This window comes from Dunckerocampus dactyliophorus, chromosome 6, assembly GCF_027744805.1.
Source record: "Dunckerocampus dactyliophorus isolate RoL2022-P2 chromosome 6, RoL_Ddac_1.1, whole genome shotgun sequence".
NCBI lineage: Eukaryota > Metazoa > Chordata > Actinopteri > Syngnathiformes > Syngnathidae > Dunckerocampus > Dunckerocampus dactyliophorus.
Window position 1 is genome coordinate 4,238,377 of NC_072824.1, and position 19,044 is coordinate 4,257,420.

General features: G+C 42.5%; 1 protein-coding gene across 5 annotated transcripts in view; it reads left to right on the plus strand.

Moving 5' to 3' along the window:
* The window catches only part of grin2ab (glutamate receptor, ionotropic, N-methyl D-aspartate 2A, b), a 225,499-nt gene that overhangs the window by 197,669 nt on the left and 8,786 nt on the right, over positions 1-19,044 (plus strand). For all 5 annotated transcript variants that reach the window (XR_008570668.1, XR_008570670.1, XR_008570667.1 and 2 more), the window contains 6 exons: positions 3,717-3,946; positions 4,316-4,476; positions 15,220-15,407; positions 15,652-15,890; positions 16,873-17,056; positions 18,192-18,939. Coding sequence is in view for 1 of the 5 variants with exons in the window: in XM_054778990.1 (XP_054634965.1) it covers positions 3,717-3,946; positions 4,316-4,476; positions 15,220-15,407; positions 15,652-15,890; positions 16,873-17,056; positions 18,192-18,939 (1,750 nt within the window). In the remaining 4 variants the exon portion in view is untranslated. The remainder of the gene's footprint in view (positions 1-3,716; positions 3,947-4,315; positions 4,477-15,219; positions 15,408-15,651; positions 15,891-16,872; positions 17,057-18,191; positions 18,940-19,044) is intronic.

The window sequence follows — 19,044 nt, forward strand, 5'->3', positions numbered from 1 at the left end:
ACGAGCTGCGGCGACAAGATCTCTTGTCACGAGATTAAAATGTGACAAGATTTCTCGTTCAGAAAAAAATGTCTTGTGATAATAAATAAATGAATTTCATGATCAATGGAAAAGTTGCCAACCTCCATATACTCTATATCTGTGCATTGGCTCAGCACCTAAATGTTCATAGAACAATAACGGTTCAATTGAGCAAGAAAGTGCGACATCTTGTCATACAGTCGCTTTGTGCTTTGTCTCTATTGGGGGGGGGGCGAAAGGAAAAAAGATGAATGCTAAGCCAAATTCCACAGCCCCCGTATGGGAATATTAATAATGAGCAAAGTGAGCCCATCAACACGAACAAGCCAGTATGCCCAATTTGTTGGAATTGATGGTAAAATCTCGTCTGGTCTCGTTCTCGTGGACCTAATCTTGTGCATTGACTCGCCTTGAGAGTTGGGTGTCTCATGAGCTAGTCACCACTAGCAGACAACATCCATCCATTTTCTATGCCGCTTGTCCTCACTAGGGTAGCGGGGGCATGCTGGAGCCTATCCCAGCTGTCCCCAGGTAAGAGGCGGGGTACATCCTGGACTCGTCGCCAGCCAATCGCAGGGCACATATAGAAAATATATACACTCACATTCATACAATATCTTGCACAATACCTTTTTTTAAAACTGATACCGCTAACTTTGTGCTTCTCAATATGGTACAGATAACTTTTTTGGATCTACTTTTTAAAAATGTAAATTTAACAGTATTTAACTGTGTGCACACCTGGAGGTCAGTTGGTACCTGTTGATTTGTCCTAACCAAATATCATGACATTACTACCACATCACTACTATCAGGTGAACCAGAGTATAGAGCGGGAAGACCCACCCAGTGTAGCCCAGTAAAGTGCACTGTATTCAGGCACACGCTCCGTGCAGCCGGTGTGATGGTACGGAGGTCTCTGGCAAACTTTTCAAACGCCGCATCACTGGCATTTCAGGTAGCTGATAATGTTTTTCGTTTGCTTGATGGGTTTTTTTCTCCTCATGGTGGAGCATGTGGTACAAAGAGCACGCAAAATGTCTTCCTCAGAAAGTGAGTGTTTGTTTACAAGTGAGCTCAGGGAAGTTACGACAGGCCGTTAACATCACAGGCAGGAGAAAAAAGGAGCAAATTTGCTCACCGTACAGGTAACCGTACAGGTAACAACTCAATGGAGCGCTGTTTAAAAAATTCTCAGTTATCAGATTTATCGGTATGACATAATTCCCTCATAATTATCGTGCACCCCTGTTATGTATTTATTGTGCCTGTTGTGAGGTCATTTAAACCTGAAATAAAAGCCTGTTGTTCTGGTGATTAGAGAGATTATACAATTAATCAACACCTATTTTGGGAATCGATTAATCGTTTTTTGATTTAAATATGTAAATATCCTCTGATTTCAGCCTCTCAAATGTGAATATTTTTTAATGTCCTTAGTCATCCATGAAAGCGGACCTGTTATCTTTGTGTTTTAGCCAAAACAAGATATTCACACCTATCAACAGTGATGGGCATTTTTGCCTCTTTTCTGATGTGTTGTGGACCCAACCACGACCTGAAGGTGTTTGCTTAATATCAATTTGACAGCTATTTGACAAACATGTTGATTTTTTAAATTATTTATCATGAATTTGAACAGAATATTCAAGTGGCACCCTGGTGTTTGTGCACGTATTTGCTCTGTCAGTTCAAATCTTTTATTTCTCAATAAAGAGGTGGAAATTAAAAATATTTTTAATCCAATAAATCGAAAAAATCAACCGATTAGTCTGTTATTAAAATCATCATTAGTTGCAGCCTTACTGGTGATCAAGTCTGGTGCTTGTCTCGCCAAACAATTAATGACACCTAGTGACCAATGTAGAATACTACAGTCACAAGTTGAATGGTGCTCTTAATAGCTTATTTTAGTTCATTTAGCCATTTTTATGCTCGAAAATGCTTATTTTGGGCAAAAAAAACTAACAGTTTGCTTCAATGTGTAGGCCGTCGTCAACCACGAAACAGCCATCGTTTATTAATAATTACATTTTGGAAAAAATGCGATAGTGAGGGAGTGATGTAGTGAGGGACGACTGTAAATGTTTTTAAAAGAAATGCTGTGAATCTCAGCTGCTGATTAGCTAGGAAGCTACCTGCTGCAACATGAAGGATGACATGTAGCATGTTATGAATGGACAGGTGGCGCCATTTTGACACATCAAAAACACAAAGTACAAAATAATGTAGGAGGAAAGGTGGAATAGCTAACGCTCACAAATCAACTAACCATACGAGGTGGAAAACAGCAACGTGCACAAAAGGAGAATAAAACCAGGAAACAAAGGTGAAAACAGGAACAATAACACAAAATGCGGTACATGACACCATTTTTGCATATTCACGAAATCTGAGCCTCTTGGCTATGCACAATTTGCACATGGTGGAGCTAATAAAACATTTCAATATGTCACAAAATGTTGAAATGAGGATTTCCCAACCATTCCACCGATTCCCCTTGAAATAAAAACATTCCACTGTCACAGCAAGCGTCTTCCTCTTCAATCCCCCAAAAGACAGCAGCCACTGTTGTTGTACTTGGCCATCAATTATTCACTTTAAAGTATGTTCTCCTTAAAATGGAAGTTTTTGCCATCACTACTGTGTCCAAAGTGCTTGTTCATCCCTTTCATACTTTTACAAACTTTGCTTCAGCTCACAACCCAAAAATAAATATTTGCTTCCTTTGCTAGGAGCCAAAAATATTTCTATAATTATTATTACCACAGCACTGACATATGTACTTAAAAAAATCTTGGTTAAGAACGTAACCTTTCTGCCCTCCCATGAGGAAAAGCACCTTGGAACTTGCAACTTCACCAACATGCAGAAGTCCAGTTAGTCCATATGGTCTAAATAACTTGCAACACAAGTGAATAGCCACATAATTGTGTCTCGCCTACAACCAAGCAAGGTGGTAGTTGGATCTGGGGCCGCACGAGTGCTGCCAGCACAGGGAAGCTGAGGTTCATTGAGGAAAAAGCTGAATTCCAACTGAGTAGCAAGGTAAGCGTGTCTTGCCTCCAGTCAAGCGTGGTGGTAATGACGTCTGGGACAGCATGAGTGCTGCCAGCACCGGGAAGATGCACATTAAACACACTTTCTTCATAGAGCTTGGCAACTTCAAACTTGTGACTTTTATGGTGCTTTGGGGAGATAATTGCGTCTTGTCCACAGGCAAGTATGGTGGTGGTAGCATGTGGGACTGCATGAGTGCTGCCACATTAAACACACTTTCTCCATAGATCTTGGCTACTTCAATTGTCAACAGCAACAAAACCTGTGACTTTGTGTGGTCCTTTGGCGAGATAATTGTGTCTTGTCTAGTATGTCAAGTATGGTGGTGGTAGCGTGCATGAGTGCTGCCGGCACGTTGGGAGCTGCGGTTCATTGTGGGAGAACAGGAATTCCAATATGGACTGTGACATTGTGACTCAGATGAGTCCAAACACACCTCCAGGACAATCAAGTGCCTTGCTGAGGACGGAGACAAGTATGTCTGAACCCAATTGACCACCTGTGGGGCATCCTCAATGGCACGGATGTCCAGTAATGTCATCATGGAGGAGTAGAAGAGGACGATTAGCATCACTGTTGTCATTTACTGCCTAATAAACGTAGCTGGAATCTTTATTGGTTGTCTTCTCCCTCAGATCCTCATGGTCCATCATTCACCATCGGTAAGGCCATCTGGCTGCTGTGGGGTCTGGTGTTCAACAACTCAGTACCTGTCCAGAACCCAAAGGGCACCACCAGTAAGTTCATCGTGTCGGTGTGGGCCTTCTTCGCTGTCATCTTCTTGGCTTCGTACACCGCCAACCTGGCCGCCTTCATGATTCAGGAAGAGTTTGTGGACCAGGTCACTGGGCTCTCCGACAAGAAGGTGACACACACACACACACACACACACACACACACACACACACACAGTTTGGGGTTATCTTGTCTCCCTCTCAGGGTGCAAGAACCTGACCCCTCTGGTCATCACTGTCACTATGCTTATACTGGCAGCTTAGCAGAGCCGCACACACACACACACACACACACACACACACACACACACACACACACTGCTGACATCGCTGAGCACGGCCATGTCAGCAGAACCTCAGCCCGGCCTCACGCTAGACTGGCCTCACAATGATGATGATGACTGATGAGTCCAGCGCTCAGTGTCTCACCTCCTGTCCTCTCCTCTGTCTCTTCTCGTCACTCTGGTCCTCACCTCATCTCCTCTCTTGTCCACCTCCAGTTCCAGAGTCCCTACTCCTATTCCCCGCCCTTCCGCTTCGGAACGGTTCCCAACGGCAGCACAGAGCGCAACATCCGCAAGAACTACCCAGACATGCACCAGTACATGACCAAGTACCACCAGAACGGCGTGCAGGACGCTCTGGTCAGCCTCAAGACCGGGTAAGAACATCATGGGTCCCCTTTGCAGACAGGGGGTAGTGTAGGTCCTGGACCTGATTCCTAGTGGGCCCAGCACCGGCTTGTGGGGAAGTGTTCTGTCGTTTTAACACGCAAGCATATTTTATATATACAGTGTGCATAAAATCATCATAAATACAATAATGTTATTTTTATTATAGAATCTGTTTAGGAGTATGTCGTATGATTTAGGCAGTACTCAGTGATAAATTATGGAAAATGGCCTAAATATTCTTGCAAAAGGAAAAAAGAAAGCTATAAATACAAAAAAATAAATAGTTTATTGCCAAAGAAATGTATATAGGCCATATAAAATCATAAAATACAATCATATTATTATTTTTTTAAATACTAAAACTGAGGTCAAACAGACATAAATTCATCATAAATAAAGGACAAATAAAGGATAAATTAAGGAAATTTCCTAAAAATTCTTACAAAGTTAAAAACGGCTAAAATAATAGTTTATTACCAATAAAATGTACAGGCCACATAAAATCATCATAATATTCAATTATGTTACTTTTTATTATAGAACCTGTATAGGAGTATGTACAGTCAAACCTGTCTTAGTGGCCACCTTTATAGAACGGCCACCTGCCTATAGCAGCCACTGAAAAATCCCCCGCAGCAAATTTACGTTATAGACCCTGTGTATAGCAGTCACCTGTCTAACGCGGCCAGCGGCCACCCATTTTGTCTCCCTTGGTCAATATCTGACCGCATATAGCGGCCAAATTACCAACTCAAGTAGAAGCTTCATGCACGCAAAAGTTTTGTTTTTCAATCAATGAAGCCGTCGTGTGTAGAATTTAATTACTTAGTCCTAGCTCAGTCACAATCATTCACAAGATCCACACAAACTGTCAGTTGTTCCACATAAAAAAAGCCGTCTTCTTTTGAGCTTGCTATTTCCTGGTCAAACATGTAACTTTAAGAGCATTTGCACCAAAACATTACCGCAAAGTAGGCTGGGAACAGGACGTGCTCCCAGCGACGCTACAATAAAAAAAAAAAACATACGCTAGCATGCATGCGGCAGCGGGAGCAAAACTGAGTTTGGTTGTACTTAATTGAAGTATTTTAGAATCAACTCACATTATTTTTGATCAATCCTCATCCACAAATCCATCATAGTCCTCATCTTCTGTATTCGACACAAAAAAAGCCGTCTTATTTTCCGTTCGCTACTAGTCTGTTAACTTGTCAGTGTTATTCAACTCCGAAGCAAAGAAGGAAACTTTTGCTTCTGAACTGTTGCTTCTGCCAACTTTATTTATTGAACGCGGCCACCAGACAGCAGCTCAGAACACACACACATCTCTTAGCATTGTCTCTCCTTCCTGCTTGCCCACAAGGCAAAGGTTAAACAAGCCCCACTACATAGCTGTCCCGGCAATGCCTGTCCACCGTCACTTCCCGTCACTTCCTGATGAACTAAAGCTGTAATGACACTCTGCCGTATAAAAAGTAAAATATTAAAAACAAGCGTAAGACATTACTAGCACAGCTTTGTTCTGTGGGTCGTGGATATATTCTATCAGTTATTATTAAGCCTCTAGCTTCCTTTTAGTAAGTAAAAACCTTGGCTATGATTGCACTACATTGTCATGTAGACCTACAAAGTACACTTGGAAGAACAAGAGTAATGTGTCCGCAGCGCCCTCTACTGGTCAACATTATTATTATTCTTCCCAAACCCCCCCCCCACTGGTCAACATTCAAACTGGACGCCAACCTGTCTATAGAGGCCACCTGTCTATAGTGGCCACTTTTGCAGACTCCCTCTAGTGGCCGCAATAGACAAGTTTGACTGTATAATGTAGGCCAGGGGTGGCCATTACGTCGATCGCGAGTTACCGGTAGATCGCCAAGGTGTAGTTTGGGTCGATGGCGTAAACGTCACTTTGTACTTGTCATATGACATCAGTCAGCTGACATAAAGCTCCCCTCCTGATTTGCGCTCGCTCCCCCGCAGCGTTTCAAGCTACACACGAAGATGCAACTTTCATCTTTATGATTGTGATGATGGATGAACTAACTCAGCGGTAAGATGTCTATATCTATAACTAAAGTTATCTGTTCACTTGTAGCGGCTAGTTACGTAGAAAAAAAGTATTGTTTACTGGCTTTGCTTGGCGTCATGAACTCTACTACAGAAATCAGTGTTTTCTACACGTTGGCTTCTTAAACTATTATTTCATGATGACATTAAAAATGTGCCCATTGGTGAAACCTTTTCAATATGTTGCCTTGACTTGGGCTGCATTGTCTTTTGCATCATCATTTTAAATTCTTGTATATGCTAATGTTTGATAGCAAATGCTAACTGGATGTAATACATGAACTGTGTGTCCTAATGTGTGTCCATATTACCAGTACTCAGGTTATGTACACAACTATTTAGGAGTTATGTGGAATTATCTTTATTTCCTTATTGAAATGAATTATGATAGCAACAACTTCGATTACCTGTAAACTTTGACAATGTGAATGTGAAATACTAATCATTCATATTTACAATAGAATTTCAGTTTACTGGTTACATTTTGTATATGTTATATGTTTTATAGAAAGAGGAAGATCATTTTGACTTGTACTTGCATGCTGAGAAAGTGCGTGCACTCCTGGTATACATGTATAACCTACATAAATACATACTCATACGTTTTTTAAATAAATATAGTAAATATATATACTTTCTATATTTATAACAGTAGGTACTGTAGATCTTTGGGACTTGGTCATTTTAAAAGTAGCACGCAGGCTGAAAAAGTGTGAGCACCCCTGATGTAGGCAGGACTCACTCAAATTATGGAAAATGCCCTTGCAATTCTTGCAAAGTTAAAAAAAAAAAAGAAGGTATTTAGAAAATAGTTTATTGCCAAAGAAATGTGCAAGCCAGATACAATTACAAAATACATTTTTTTTGTATATATATATATATATATATATATATATATATATATTAAAATTGAGTTCAAACAAACACAAATTCATTATAAATTAAGGAAAATGGTCTCAAAATTATTGCAAATTTTCAAACAAGCAAAGACAAAACAAAATGATATAAAAAAAATAAAAATCATTGGCAAAGAAATGTACGGGCCACGTGTAATCATCATAAAATACAACAGAGTATTCAAATTGAGGCCAAACAAACCTAATTTTGCATCCATAAATAAACATGTTGTATGATTTGGTACATCACACACGTCCCACTAACGTGTCTAATTTCTTGCAAAGTGTGAAAAAAAAGAAAAAGAAAAAAATATTTTATCACCAAGGAAGTATACACGCCACATAAAATCATCATAAAATACAATGATATTATTTTGAAGACATATATAAATTAAGGCCAAACAAACCTAATTTAAAAATCCACATTTATTGATAAATTAAGGAAAATGTCCCACAATAAAAATGTACTAGCTTGTAGTGCCCTTAATGACTCACATTCATATTTGTTTCATGCCGTATAAAGTTGACAAAATATCCAAATGAAAGCTTTTGACATATCGTCGGATTTTGTACCAAAAAAAATGGCACTGTATTTGTAGAAAACTCACACAATTTAGCATTACTTTCTTAGCTTTTTTAATGCGATAGTAGTCGAATGCGTCAACAGCCCAAAATTTTAGCTTAATTTACAAAATCATCAGCAGAATTGAGTAATATGTACATGTTGAACAATGTATGAAATATGCTGGGGATGGATGAATGCTTTGCAACTACATTTGGCTTACAGTGACGATGAGAAACTCTGTAGAATATACAGTATCTCAGTGACCATACATCAGGCTTGTGTTTGTGCTGAGCTGGTCTCTATCAGGTCCGCACAGGGGGTGCTTCAGTCACACACACACATACACTTTGAATTCATGCTGTCACCTCAGAATAATGACAACAACCTGCGAACAAAGACGTCCTCGTGCACGTTGACGGCGCCGTTGTCCAAATGTGAGAATGTGATTTGTAGCCGAGCACGAAAATCAGCCTTCTGAGGAATCTTCTAGATGTGATTTGTCGGTGGAGTTCATATTTTCACTCTGACTAATATCATCTTGGTCCTTAAACTTGAAACTGAAATTGCCAAATGTTTTAGCTGGATCAGCTTATTATAAGAAATTGGCTTATTTTTTTTATGTTGTAGCATTATTATAAATAATTATTGGTGTCACAACATCTTGTGAGATTAAAATGTGACAAGAAAAATGTCTTGTGGACACAAGGGCCCGGACGATAATAAATCAATTAAATAATCACACAATAAATGAAAAAGAACTTGATCATTTTGCCCGCCTCAATATACAGCATTGCCATGTGCATGCGTGTCTGTTTTTGTCATCTCCAAATTTTTGCCTCGTAATCTTGATGCTAAAAGCTCAGCTGCTGGCCTCCAAACAGGCAGGAAGAGAGTTATCTCTGTGCATTGGTTTCAGCACTTTGGTGTGTTGTAGAAATGAAATTAGTAGATTGCAATATATTGTCATATTTTTTATATTTATTCCATTGTACTTTTTTCTTAAAAGTAATGTTAAAATCTCGGCTCGTCCCGTTCTCGTAGACCCAATCTCGTGTCTCGTGACACCCCAATAAATAATTGCTGTTAATTGTATTACAGGTGTAAAAATTGGACAAGATCATGTTTTCCTCAGAAAGATATTTATTATTTTCACTTATTAACATTTGGTTATCATTGAAATTTAACATCGGTTTTTATCACTTTTTTAATGAATGGTAAAATATTGGCATTTTAATGACAAGATATAAATATATATTTTTTCATTTTCACCCATTGTAAAATATGGTATTTATGCGAAATTGATATACAGTGGAACCTTGGTTAGCGTTATTAATTCCTTCTAGAAGGTCCGACTCTAACCGAAACGGATGCTAACCGAATCCATTTTTCCAATAAGAAATCATGTAAATCCAATTCATTGTTCCAGAAAGGCAAAAATGTTAACACAAAACATATTTTTATAGTTTCACATGCAGAAAACAGTTGGAAATGCCTGTAAATTAGGGGTGTAACGATTCGTTGATTCGTATCACAATTCGTGGTTGTCAGTACAATTCAAGGATGATATTGGTTCACTTGGAACGATACAATCCGAAACGATTCAGTAACTTTAAATTGATTCAGTATCTTTTTAGCCAAAAATTCAACCATTGTGACTGTGGAATAAATTACCTGGATACTGGACAGTGCGGGTGAGGTTTCCTAGATTCCCGTAGTTTTTTCTAAGGGACTCAGGTATAAATTGTTAATAATGCTGCCATACTTAAGAATAAATTATCAATGAGTACAAAAAATTAGTGAAAAATGAAATACAAAATCAGGATGAACAGAGGGTGGTATAGCTTGCTATGATGATTTGCCTTAAAATGTGCAATAACGAGCAAGAATGCACATATGACAGAAGTTTTGCAGTGCACATACGTATGTGTTTTGACCTGGACACGCCGCACCGGATGATGACATCACACAAGCGTCACTGCTACTGGACCGTAACCTACCGTCTAGAGGCGTGCAAAACCTCCTTACTTTGCATTTTGTCCCCATAAAGGTCACTTAAAAGGAGTTTCAAGTAAGGAAAGATGAGTTAAATATGAATACTGAATGAAGTGACTCAACTGACAAAAAGAAGAAGAAGCGAATCAATTGTATTTCACAGGACCGTCTTTATCATTATCATTAAAAGTGCTAAAAAAACACAAACATCCATATAAAGCCTGCCGTACTTAATTCAATGCTTTATTTCCTAGAATTGATTCAATCGATTGGTTACCTTTGATACGATGTTATATTGATATATGTACTCCGGAATGGAAACTTGCTGAACATAGATCGATGTAGCTGGACCATAGGAATATAAATCGACGCATCGATGTCGTAGATGAATCTAATATGAATACTGTACATATAAATGATGAATGAAAGGGATAAATGAACATTTAAGGTTGCTTTTACCTTCATTGAAAATGTGATTCTTGCCATGAGTGAAAACACGAAGGTGGTGGTGGTTGATCTCGCTGCCACATCGTGTCTTTGGGACGTCTTCAATGAAGCTAAAAGTAACCTTAAATGTCCTTCAATGTATCCCTTTCATTCATCATTTATAGGCATTTAGGAGTGTTTTCTGCATGTAAAACTATAAAAACGTGTTTTTTGTTAACATTTTTGAGAGTCACCTGCTGATGACAGCACAGAGGTAGCTACATCCAGTTCCGGTTGCCACTAATAGAATGCTAACAAGGAAAGACGTTTTGTGATTAAAAAAAAAAAAAAAAAAACCCATCAAGAACACAGTTGGACTCACGCCAGTGTATTAATAACACGACAGATTGTGGTGTAAATTTTCGACATTAACCAAAAACCATGCTAACCAGGGCGGATGCTAACCGAAGTTCCACTGTACTTGTACTCCAGAAATGAAAAGTTTTTTTTAATTTTTTATATTTTTGTGTAATGGTACATTGGTATTTTTACCGTGTTACGGTCAACAATAATGTTTCAAAAAGTGTGTCAGACTTCTTTGTTACTGTATTACTTCCGCGACGTTACTTGTGCAATATCGCCCATCCAGTATTTGTTGCAGGTGGCTCAGTCCGCATTCATTTAGCACCCAGATAGCTAGTTTTTTGGTCTGGTTTATACCGTTTATGTTGCCACAGTTATTAGTTACGGAACAAAAATGACTCCTTTTTGCAAATTTATGACATTTTTTAAGCAAAAGTGCAAATAAAAGACCAGCTTGCCCACTAGGTAGAGCAGCAACACTCCCAGACGGGCCTCACACAAGGCCATTTGACTTCGTACCAAAAGAGCAGCACATTTGGCTCGTGTGAGCACACGGATTCACGCCCAGGCACGGCCCACAATTCCGTGCACATGCACAACATAGCTAGTCATAGGTTGTTAATAATAACCCACATAATTCATAACATCCGCCGGATAGTTGAATCTCAGATTCAGTAGGGGCAGTGTGGTTTTCGTCCTGGTCGGGGAACTGTGGACCAACTCTACACTCACGGCAGGGTCCTTGAGGGTGCATGGGAGTTTGCCCAACCAGCACCAAAAGAGCGGCACATTTGGCTCTGCCAGGGCTGCCCTTGATTCTGTTTATTACGTTCATGGACAGAATTTCTAGGTGCAGCCAGGGCATTGAGGAGATCCGGTTTGGTGGCTGCAGGGGTCTCTGCATTTTGCAGATGATGTGGTCCTGCTGGTTTCATCGAGCCGTGACCAGAAACTGTCACTGGATAGGTTTGCAGCCGATTGTGAAGCGGCTTGGATGAGAATCAGCACCTCCAAGTCTGAGTCCCTGGTTCTCACCTGGAAAAGGGTGGAGTGCCATCTCCGGTTTGTGGATGAGATCCTGCCCCAAGTGGAGGAGTTTAAGTATCTTGAGGTCTTGTTCGCGAGTGAGGGAAGGACGGAACACGAGATTGACAGACGGATTGGTGCGACGTCTGCTTCAGTCCACTGTAGTGAAGAGGGAACTGAGCTCTCAATTTACCGGTTGATTTACATTCCTACCCTCACCTATGGTCATGAGCTTTTGGTAGTGACCAAAAGGACAAGATCGCGGGTGCAAGCAGCTGAAATGACTTTTTTCCGTAGGGCGGCTGGACTCTGCCTTAAAGATAAAGTGAGAAGCACTGTCATCTGGGAGAAACTCGGAGTAGAACCACTGCTGCTCCCTATTGAGAAGAGCCACCTGAGGTGGCTCAGGCATCTGGTCAGGATGCCTCCCGGACACCTCCCTGGGGAGGCATGTCTGACCAGTAGGAGGCCTTGGGGAAGACCCAGGACACGTTGGCCAGACTATGTCTCTCAACTGGCCTGGGAACACTTCGCGGTCTGCTTTAGGCTGCTGCCACTGCGACCCAACCTCAGATAAGAGGATGGATGGATAACACCTGGGGAACACTATTATTTTAACTTTCTGTTGCATTGGATTTTTTAACTGGTTCTGAAGGATTTTTAGGCGCTGATTTCAAATCTGAAATTAGTTTTTCTCCATAAGCTCTAGTTTTCATGCAATTTGAGATAGATGAAATAGTCTAAATATGAATTTACGTAACCCAAATCTAAGCGTTTTGAGATTATATACATAGATAGATTCTAATATTTTTATCATGCTTCTTTTTTCCTTATCAAACATGGCTACCTCATCGAGACATCACTGTAGAAACAAGCCTGATGCCTTCTGTTACATCTGTGGTTGCTACACACTCCATCATCAGAGACGTAACATATCCTTGTTTGTGAAGCGAGCCTACAAGGCTTATTTTGAAGTTCATCTTGGTGACCAAGACAAGCAATGGGCTCCTCATTTTGTGTGCCACAATTGTGAGGAAATGCTCCGAAACTGGACCAAGAAAACGCAATGGTCTGCCTTTTGGAGTTCCATTGATTTGGCGAGAACCCACCAACCATGTAACTGATTGCTACTTCTGCATGGTAAACACAGCGGGTGTGGGCAAGAAAAACAGACATAACATCGTATATCCGAACATTCCCTCAGCTATTCGGCCTGCTCCGCACTCTGAAGAAGTTCCTGTTCCAGTTTTCAAAGGTTTGCCTTCATTAGACGATAAAGACAATGGACATGATACGAACAAGGAAAGACAGTTGTGACAATGAATTGCCAGAAACTGAGTGGGAACAATTGGAGGAATGTTCTTCAGAGACTGAATCTCCCCCAGTACCCAAGCCTCTTCACCAGACTGAACTGAATGACTTAGTTCGGGATTTAGGTCTTTCAAAGAAAGCAGCTGAGCTTTTGGCATCAAGATTACGAGGCAAAAATCTTGTTGATCACACTGTTGAAGTGTCATATTACAGAAAGCGTGACCAGCTTTTTGTGACCTTCTTTTCAGAAGACAGTTTGTTTACTGCCATGATATCCCAGGTCTTAAAGAACTGGGTGTTCCTCACTATGATCCAACTGAATGGCAGCTCTTTTTAGACAGTTCTAAACGTAGTCTCAAGTGTGTTCTTTTGCATAATGGCAATGTTTACGAGGCAGTAAACATGCCTGTCAGTCATTCAGTGCATCTGCGGGAAGACTATGATGACATCAGAATGGTCATGGACTTCTTAAAATATTGTGAGCACAACTGGATCATTTGGGTAGACTTGAAAATGGTAAACTTCCTTCTTGGTCAACAGAAAGGTTTCACCAAGTTTCCAGGTTACTTCTGCATGTGGGACAGTCGAGCACGAGATAGACACTGGGTCCAGAAGGACTGGCCTGTTCGTGAAACCCTTGAAGCAGGCATGCCAAATATCACACATGACCCAATTGTTAACAGAGATAGGATCACCTTTCCTCCTACACACATCAAATTAGGTTTGATGAAACAATTTGTCAAGGCACTGAATACCGAAGGTGAATGTTTCCAACACATCATCACAGCTATACCAGGGTTGTCGTTCGAGAAGATCAAAGCAGGTGTGTTTGATGGCCCACAGATTCTAACCCTCATTGGTGATGATCAGTTTGTTGCCAAGATGACCGCCTTGGAGAAGGCAGCATGGTTATCCTTTGTGGCAGTCGTTCAGAACTTCCTTGGAAACAACAAGGCAGAGAACTACAATGAACTTGTGAACAGAATGCTCCTTGCTTTTCGTGCTCTCAGGTGCAACATGAGCATCAAGCTTCATTTTTTGAACAGCCACCTTGACCAGTTCCCTGAAAACCTGGGGGCTGTGAGTGACGAACAAGGAGAGCGGTACCACCAAGACCTAAAGATCATGGAAGAATGCTACCAAGGTCGCTGGGACAAAAGTATGATGGCCGACTACTGCTGGAGTATTAAACGAGATTGCCCAGATAAAGTGTACAAACGCAAAAGTTACAAACGCAAATTCCTATCTGACTAAAATACTGTACAGACAGAAAGTGATGGGCGTTATTGGCTGTGATTGACTCTTACCTGAAGAACATTCTGAATGACGTTTATCTCACGTTGCGATAGACTGTTTTCTGAGAAACGCTTCCAGAAAAAATATATGGCACTTCTAACAATGGTGTACTTTAATCTAAAATCACATTTTATTCTTCTGTTTCTTTTTGTTAAATATACTGATTTGTGGCTGACATTGCAATATCCTATAATAATGCCCGATTTTTTTTATTTTTTCATAAAAATCAAAGATTGCATAAAATCTGTAGCTTGCAGAAAAAAACTAACTTCAGATTTGAACTCAGCACACTTAAATTGACTAAAAACAAGTCTTTCTTTAAATGCAACATATAGAGTGTCCCCCAGTGTAATTCATAACAGAAGTAAAACACAAAATCGTCCAAAAGTCAAAACCTGCAACACACTCACTCGCCAGTGACTACATTCATGTGCGTAATAAAAACATGTCATTATTCATTCATTCATTTAATTAAGATGGCAGCCACCTTGTACAATATAACAAATTAGAACAACTCAAAATAAGACTGTAAGTAATCCACAAAGTCAAGGAAATGGCAGTAAAACAGAAGCGATCTGCAAAGCAAGCAAACGAACGGCAAGTACGCCCTCAAATTTTTTGCCTTTTTATCGTAAAAAAAAAAAAAAAATGCAGATGCAAGTGTAATTCACCAACTTGGCCACTAGGAGGGGCGGCGGCAGTTAATTGTGCTTTTATCCACTTTTTTATTGGAGTGCATGAGCAAACCGAAACGTGTTAAATGGGCGCGTATCCTCGTCTTGCAGCAAACTGGACGCCTTCATCTACGACGCCGCCGTGCTCAACTACATGGCGGGCCGCGACGACGGCTGCAAGTTGGTCACCATCGGCAGCGGCTACATCTTCGCCACCACGGGATACGGCATTGCGCTGCAGAAAGGATCCTACTGGAAGCGTCTGGTGGACCTGGCCATCCTCGGCATCATCGGAGACGGTGAAGCCTTGGCTGCTGCTGCTGCCAATTAGCTTAGCGTTATCTTTAACCATCAGCCCTTGAACACACCATTTCATCATCATTACTGCCTGTGTGCGTGCGTGTGTGTGTGTGTGAAGCACTTTCATGATCACACACAGACACACATGCTCATTCCTTACCACTCCATCACTATCAGTACTTAGAAGCCTGTCTTAGTCTGTCACCTCCTCCACCTCACCTCCTTTGTCTTCATCTCCTCCAGGCGAGATGGAGGAGCTGGAGGCCCAGTGGCTGACGGGGATCTGCCATAACGAGAAGAACGAGGTGATGTCCAGCCAACTGGACGTGGACAACATGGCGGGTGTCTTCTACATGCTGGCCACTGCCATGGGCTTGTCCATCCTCACCTTCATCTCTGAGCACCTCTTCTACTGGCGCCTGCGCTACTGCTTCACCGGTGTCTGCTCGGGGCGGCCCGGCCTCCTCTTCACCATCAGCAGGGTGAGTCCACGCCAGCTAGAGCTTTTTGTCTAGTATGGTTTGGTAAAGGTTTATGTCTTACATGAAGGAACATCACACACGTCACACTAACGTGTCTAAATGACAACCGTTTGTTTGATTTGACTCGCTCATTCTGCACCGACGCTATCTTGACGGCCGACACTTCCTCCTCACTCCCCGTCCCCCCCAGCAAGCCTTGCCGGCCAAGGCGAGTTGGCTTCACTGCCCCGGTTCTTCCTGCTGACTGTGGACAAGTGGCAAACCTCGCTGGCTCACAAGAGAAGCAACTTCTCTGAATGAATGCATGTCTGGAGCATTTTTTGAAAATTCTTTTAAGTGTGCGTGCGTGCGTGCGTGCGTGCGTGCGTGCGTGCGTGCGTGCGTGCGTGCGTGCGTGCGTGCGTGCGTGCGTGTGTGTGTGTGTGTGTGTGTGTGTGTGTGTGCACAAGGATGTAGAGGTGTGAGATTAACGAGGAAAGATCGTTGCGAGTCCAGCTGAGGCTCTGATGTATTTCCTGCTGTGGGCTGCAGGAAAAGACCACACTTTAAAAATGAATAAATAAATAAAAATATGGTCACATGTCCATGGGTGGGTTGCACCCACCCACACACACCAACACACACAAATGAGCTTGTTTCATTATTCATGTGTGTGTGTGTGTGTGTGTCTGTAGCAGAGCTTTTATTCCAGACGAGCAGCATTTCACACATCAAGTGTTTTACAAAGAGAGTACGACGTGTGTGTCTGCTCTCACACTGACACTCTGGGGGTTAAGTGGCTCCAGGAGGAACATCTCCTTGCACTCAAAGGCAGCACTGACATCATCACCCAAATTAAATCACCAGAGATTATACACACACACACAAAAGCAGCACACAAAAGAAGCAAAATGAGGTCAAAGTTTTGCGGCTGATTTAGCCGGCGAGGACACACGACCAGCGCACCTTTTGGTCTCGTGTCTCATGCGGCTGTCGTCCTCAGGGCATCTGGAGCTGCATCCACGGCGTTCACATCGACATGAAGAAGAAGGCTCCCGAGCTGGACTTCAGTCCTCAGGCCAACATGCTGCACCTGCTCAAGTCAGCCAAGTCCATCGCCATGTCGTCGCCTAAACGCAACACAGTGCTGCTGCAGCCCAGCATCCTGGACGTGATGGCAGGCAAAGGTGATGACACACACATGCACACGCGCACACACACACTCCTGATCGAAATCATAAGAGCAGTTGAAAAATTGCTTTAAGATGCAAAAAGAAATGAGATTGAGACAAAACATTTTTGAATTGCTTAGTGAAACAGGCTGATCAGCTGATCAAAAGTTGACAAGCACAGCCTTCAAAAGGCAAAATCTTGGATTGGATGTGATTTAGTGTCAGGTATTCACACTGTCATGATCTCTTGATCTCTTTGAACAAGGTGGGATTGTTGAGCTACATAAGCAAGGAATCACGTTGTGCGCCATTGCTGCTGAGGTTGGACGCAGTAAGACATTTCAAATTTCTACAAACATTGTGAGGCTCATGGAATAAAAAAGTCAAGTGGTAGACCCAAAAAAATGTCACCAGAGGATCCCATTAGCTGTCAAGAAACGGGACCGTCCTCGGCCCAAATGAAGGCTGTTACCGGTGCAGTCCAATGACTATCAGACACCATCTGCCAGAGCTTCTAAGAAGAAAAAAGCTCTTCAAGGCCTCGTCTCCTCCTGGAATTTCCAGGAGAGCACCAAACATGGGACATTGAAAGGTGGAAGAAAGTTCTCTCTTGAAGGTCCTGATGGCTTCCAACGTTACTGGCATGACAAGGAGATTCCACCTGAGATGTTTGCTTCTACACAGCTGGAACCGCTGAGGTCGCACCATGTGAAATCCTGACGACATTTTAGGAACTATACACCTCGAAAGTTTATCTTACAAATCCCCATAACCAACAAAGTCAAACATTAGCAACTAGCATGGCTTTGTGAGCTACAGTGCTCACATTACATTTAAACAACCTTGTTAGCATATTCGCTGAAGAAAAACCAAAAGATCAAACTTACATCTCTCATGAAAAAAAGAATGAAAACAAAACGACTGTACTGCTTTGTGGAACTTCAATGGAGCCTCCCGAAGTTATACCTTTTTTTTATACACTGCATACACCGCATCAGGGCATGTGCTCATCAATCACACTGCCTCCTGGTTAGAAAGACATTAGATGGCACACACACACAGAGGCAGGGTGATAAAGTATCAGCAAAGTGGATCCATGCAAACATCTTTGCTATCTGCTGCCTGAGGTGCCTCTCTTCTCGTCTCCTAGGTAACTCGCTGCATCTGCCTCAAAAGGGTCCTGGTCTCTATAGCAACGCCACCGGTCCACAGGGTTTCCTGTCAATGTCCGGCCGCCACAAAAACCTCCTGAACAACGCGGCACCCTTTCCCGCCCAGGCTAAAGGCCCCGCCCACCAGACCAGCCCCAGCAAGCCCCAGCTGTCAATCACCAACGACAACGGAAAGACCCGCCTCGCCGGGCCTGCCTGTCCACCATCGAAACCTCGCGCCCTTTGGAAGAAAAGCGTGGAAACACTGAAGACCCAACCTTCCGTGGTGGCGCCGGGACCTGGCCCGAGCCCGACAGCGGCACCTGGACCTCCGGCCATGAAGAGCCAGCGCTACCTTCCCGAAGAGCCTCCGCACTCTGACATCTCGGAGTGCTCCAGCCGACCGCCGTCGCACAAAGACTCAGACTCCATGGCGGCGAGGGGTGGGTTCAAGCCCATCAATCAGCTGAGGAAGAGGGGAGGCGGAGGAGGAGGATCCAAGATTTACTCCATAGACTCGGACCAGGCCAGCCTCCAGTCCGCTCCCCCATACCAGCGAGAGAGCCAAGGGGGCAGTGACGACCACACGTACCCGCCCGACCTGTTCCCCCCAGACAGCACATACTCGCACAAAGCGGACACGCCCATCCTGCAGCTGAGCGCCACCTTGCTGCACCACAGTCACAGCGCCGAGGCCGACCTGCACTCCATGAAGGACAAAAAGTACAGCACCTACACGCATAGCAGGTAACGTTATCGCAAGGGTTGCTCTGATCACATTCCAGTACTGATCATCCATGAGTGAAATCGGTCGATACCGATCACATAAGTGTACATTTTTACATTTACTTT